Source organism: Electrophorus electricus, chromosome 4 (genome assembly GCF_013358815.1).
Source record: "Electrophorus electricus isolate fEleEle1 chromosome 4, fEleEle1.pri, whole genome shotgun sequence".
In the NCBI taxonomy this organism is placed as follows: domain Eukaryota; kingdom Metazoa; phylum Chordata; class Actinopteri; order Gymnotiformes; family Gymnotidae; genus Electrophorus; species Electrophorus electricus.
Window position 1 is genome coordinate 16,608,989 of NC_049538.1, and position 4,231 is coordinate 16,613,219.

The following is a 4,231-nucleotide window of genomic DNA, read 5'->3' on the forward strand; positions in this document are numbered from 1 at the left end:
TTAAATATTTAAATGAGTACAAGTGCAGCTTTGTATGCACCATAGCTTTTTTCAGAAGCCATATTTTCATATCTTGACTAATTAAATTACCTGAACAGTTCAGATAGACTTACCAGCCCCAACTGAAAATAGAGAGAGAGAGAGAGAGAGAGAGAGAGAGAGAGAGAGAGAGAGAGAGAGAGAGAGAGCGATAGAGAAACTATAATCAATGAGAGATGTGGGAGAATGTAAAGGTAGAGTAGAAAAAAAAAACATTAAGAGAGACAATTGGTATTTAGGCTCTTTGATTACAGACTAAACAGTGTCTGGAAGCAGAATATAAACAGTATAGTCTGGTGTTTTCCCACATGATCACTTTCTGTCACCAGCACCAGCTACTCTCTGTATCTGTGTGTATGTGTCCGTCCATAAGACTGCTGTTATTACAGCCAAATGGCAGGTTCTTCTCTCAGAACTAAGGCCATGAATATAGCCATAATGACTACGAAACAATGTATATGCTGTGCAGCCCTACTTACGTTACATTTGTATTTGTGTTCCCTTGATCCAAATCAAAGCAGAACATACATCATTGCATTTAAGTCCTGGTTCACTTACAGGTCACAATGACTTATGGCATTTGTAACAAAGGCTAAAGGCAGCCACCCTAACCAGAACTCAAACCCAGGGTTGACAGGAGGTAAACATGACCCCTGACCTCCCTTGTTAGGTACTTTACTGCAAAGTAAATAATAATAATAATAATAATAATAATAATAATAATAATAACAAGGAACAATAGTTATTATATGTTTATTAGTGTGTGCATGCATTTTGTCTGAAGAGAGTGTCAGAAGTAGATTTATGGCAAGAAACATCAGTTGATTTTGATGATTCTGCAGTACAATTTGTCTGCTTCATACACACCTCTTTAGTTTTTTTTTTAATAGTCTTGGTGTTTCATATAAATTCTGTTTTTGTTCCCTCTTCTCCCCCGCTTCATGAAAATGTATCACTGCGGCATCATGAAAAGTGGTCATTTTAAATGCACTACCCATAATTCTCTGTCACATAGTTGTGGTCTGATTTCTGAATGAGTTGTGGTGTGAACTAAAAGTGATCTGAGATCTAATCAGTGAATACCAGTGTATAGCTTTTTGGTGTCTCGAAAGAGCAATTGCAGTGTGATTAGATTTTAGTTATTCCATGGAGTAATCTATCTATAAAAACACTGCAGGTCACAATTGTCCTGCAAAGGTTTTGCACCAGGCACCAGTAATAAGTGGGTTTTTTTGTGTTTGTGTGTGTGTGTGTGTGTGTGTGTGTGTGTGTGTGTCTGTGATCTTTAGGTAATATACCTGGGAAAGGTGACAATCTCAGGCACCCATTTTCTCTCAGGCTGCACAGAGTCTGCTGTGGTGGGATTATGGGATATGAAGGGATCCTCCACCAGCCTGGGAAATTCTGTCACCACCAGCAATGCCCTCCTGGAGATCCGCCCATTTCAAGTGCGATTGCATCACCTCGATGAGCGGGGCGAGGCCTCAGTTGCCATGGACACCTTCCAGGTGGCTCGTATTGCATACTGCACTGCAGACCACGAGATCAGCCCAAATGTGTTTGCATGGATCTACCGACAAATTAACGACGATTTGACCTTCCAGATGGACTGCCATGCTGTGGAGTGTGAGAGCAAATTAGTGGCCAAAAAACTAGCCCACTCCATGATGGAAGCCTTCAAGAAGACTTTCCATAGCATGCGTAGTGATGGTCGCATCAACAAAAGCAGCTCCTCAGATGAGTTTCCTGAAGATTCCACCACCGCTGATGATGGCTGAGGCAGAGATCTGGGAGGTGTGGCCTCTTTGGTGTGGGCAGGGGAAGGGCTGTGGCTGTGAGAATGGGTGGGACTTACAGTTCCCTCTCTTTCTCTTTTTTGCCCTCTCTTTGAGTCTGATGGCATAATGAAGCATTAAAAATAATCTGAAATGTATGGACAATAATAATAAACTAAATCTGTAAGGTGGGCAGTGAAGTCTAATAAAGCAGAATTTTAAGCAAAATGCCAAAAGAAAAGCACCCAGGAAGTTTCTGTCTGCCTGACAAACAGCTGTATCATGGCATTGTTTCTCAAGCACCTGAACATTAAAAAAAATTGTTATAGTACAGCACATTGTTATGGAACATTGTTCTAGAACATTGCAATGGAACATTCCCCTCAAACTAAAAGCTGCTGTGTGACTCTAAGAAGGAGTGGGACTTCTGTTGCTTTTTTTAGCCAGTCAAAATCTTGGGAATTATAGTCTCAATCATTCATGATATCTTTATACAGTAATACAAAAGAAGATTAGTGCCTCTGAGTGAAAGACAGTGAAAGCTGAATATTTTTACTGGCTGCAGCAGGCAGCCATTCCCACTTCATTCTCTCAGCTTTTAGTAGGCCCTAGATAAGTCAGCTATACTGAATGGGCTTTAAATTGTGTTTTTAAGAATCCAAGATGTCTCACTGTGATGTGATATTTGTATTCTCTGTCTGCAGACCATGAGCCTTCTCACAACTCTATGGAACGGGTTCTCAATTGTATTATCACAGTATTATCAAATCCTGTGTGTCTGTGTGTGTGGGCATGTTTGAGGAGCTTGTGTATTTCAGTATAAATAAAGCTTAGAAAAGATGTGTGTGTGTGTGTGTGTGTGTGTGTGTGTGTGTGTGTGTGTGTGTGTGTGTGTGTGTGTGTGTGTGTGTGTGTGTGTTTAGAGCTAATCATGATATTTCTTCCAGCTACATTCACATCTGTGTGCAGATGTTCCAGGAGTGTGTCCTGTATGCAGACTATGTATTGCCCTTTTGCTGTTCTCATTCCGCTGCTTTGGTAGTGAAGGGCTAAAGGCTTGTCACCAACCCTTCTTTAACTTCTGGGGGCAAAAGTCAAAAGTCATTCCAGAAGCTGCTCAGTATGGGTATGTATAGGAGCTGTGTGGCAGGGAGAAAGATGTCACAGGACCCAAGACATTGAGTGGTCCGTGAGAGCGCCAGTCTCTTCTCCTGCAGTGTGAATGTAGGTTGTGATGTCATACCTTCAAGCTCTGCAACCCTATACATGTTGAACGTCTTGCTGATTATTCCAATTAACAAGAACTATGCTTTTGTTTGTTTAAATACTTTTTATTTGTTTGTACAGGATATGTGGAAGCTGAACAGTGGTTTCAGTGTGCTTTCACATGTACCTATGTGATTTGTTTCCTGAAGAATCTGGAACACCTGTGTGGCCCAAATTCTGGTTGCAATGGAAGTGCCTAAGACAAGCAGTAGGTGTATGATAATGTTTGGGAAGGGGTGGATTAGAGGGAATGGAGCTTTTGTCTGGTGTAAACAAGCTCATGAACTGATCATGAACTAACCAGCATGGTTTGGAATTTATTGTATTCTGTAAAATCTGCCAACACCCCAGGAAACAGAATTTGATATGTGAAAACACTGAGTTAACTTCTGTACACTTCACTGTGAGATACTGTATGCATATGCTTATTTGTCAAAGTGTTCATTTCTGCACAAATACATAGCTCCAGTTCCTTTAGAAGCCCCACAGAATTGGGGCAGTGGAATTTGGAACAGAATTAACTCATACACAGGTTGATGAAATGAGTTTCATTTAAATTCTGATTCTGATTTCATATCAAATCTGATTATATTGAAATGGACTGAATTCTGGCTCAGGATAAAAAGAATCAAAAACTGGACTAGCTGACTGAATACTAGTGGAAGGCCTTGGCCATCTATAGAGAAAATGAAAAAGTGTGTATGTGTGATATATAATACACAGTGTATTTGAAACTTATACATTAAGCCTATGTAAATAGAAATGTATCAGTTTTTTCTCAAATATTACAGTCAAATGTTGCATATTTTAATTAACAAATTACCATGGTTAAGAAATCAGTGTCAGTGAAGAGAAAGCAAGAGTGTTTTTTTGGTTTTGTGAGGTTCCTTTTGTGTTTTTCGGGGGATATTTGTGTGTGTGTGTGTGTTTTTTTTTGTATTATTTTAATTTTTTTTATTTGATGTAAAATTAGCTGAACATTCTCACTTCACATCTTAATGTCTTGTGCTGGCTTTAAATGTTTGGACATGTTATTGTATGTGTTTTCTATACTGTACTTGCCAAGATAAAATCCATCAATTATATATAAACTATTTACCAATCAAAAAGTTTGTGTGTGTGTGTGTAACCTATTTCAAAAAGCCATTTTT

At 39.3% G+C, this 4,231-nt stretch overlaps 1 protein-coding gene across 1 annotated transcript in view; it reads left to right on the plus strand.

Annotated features, from left to right (window-relative positions):
• Positions 1-3,705, plus strand: part of pid1 (phosphotyrosine interaction domain containing 1) — a 19,461-nt gene extending 15,756 nt beyond the window's left edge. Inside the window, exon 3 of the mRNA XM_027014493.2 lies at positions 1,329-3,705. Within this exon, the coding sequence (XP_026870294.2) occupies positions 1,329-1,817 (489 nt within the window). The 3' untranslated portion in view covers positions 1,818-3,705. The remainder of the gene's footprint in view (positions 1-1,328) is intronic.
• Positions 3,706-4,231: the final 526 nt, after the last annotated feature.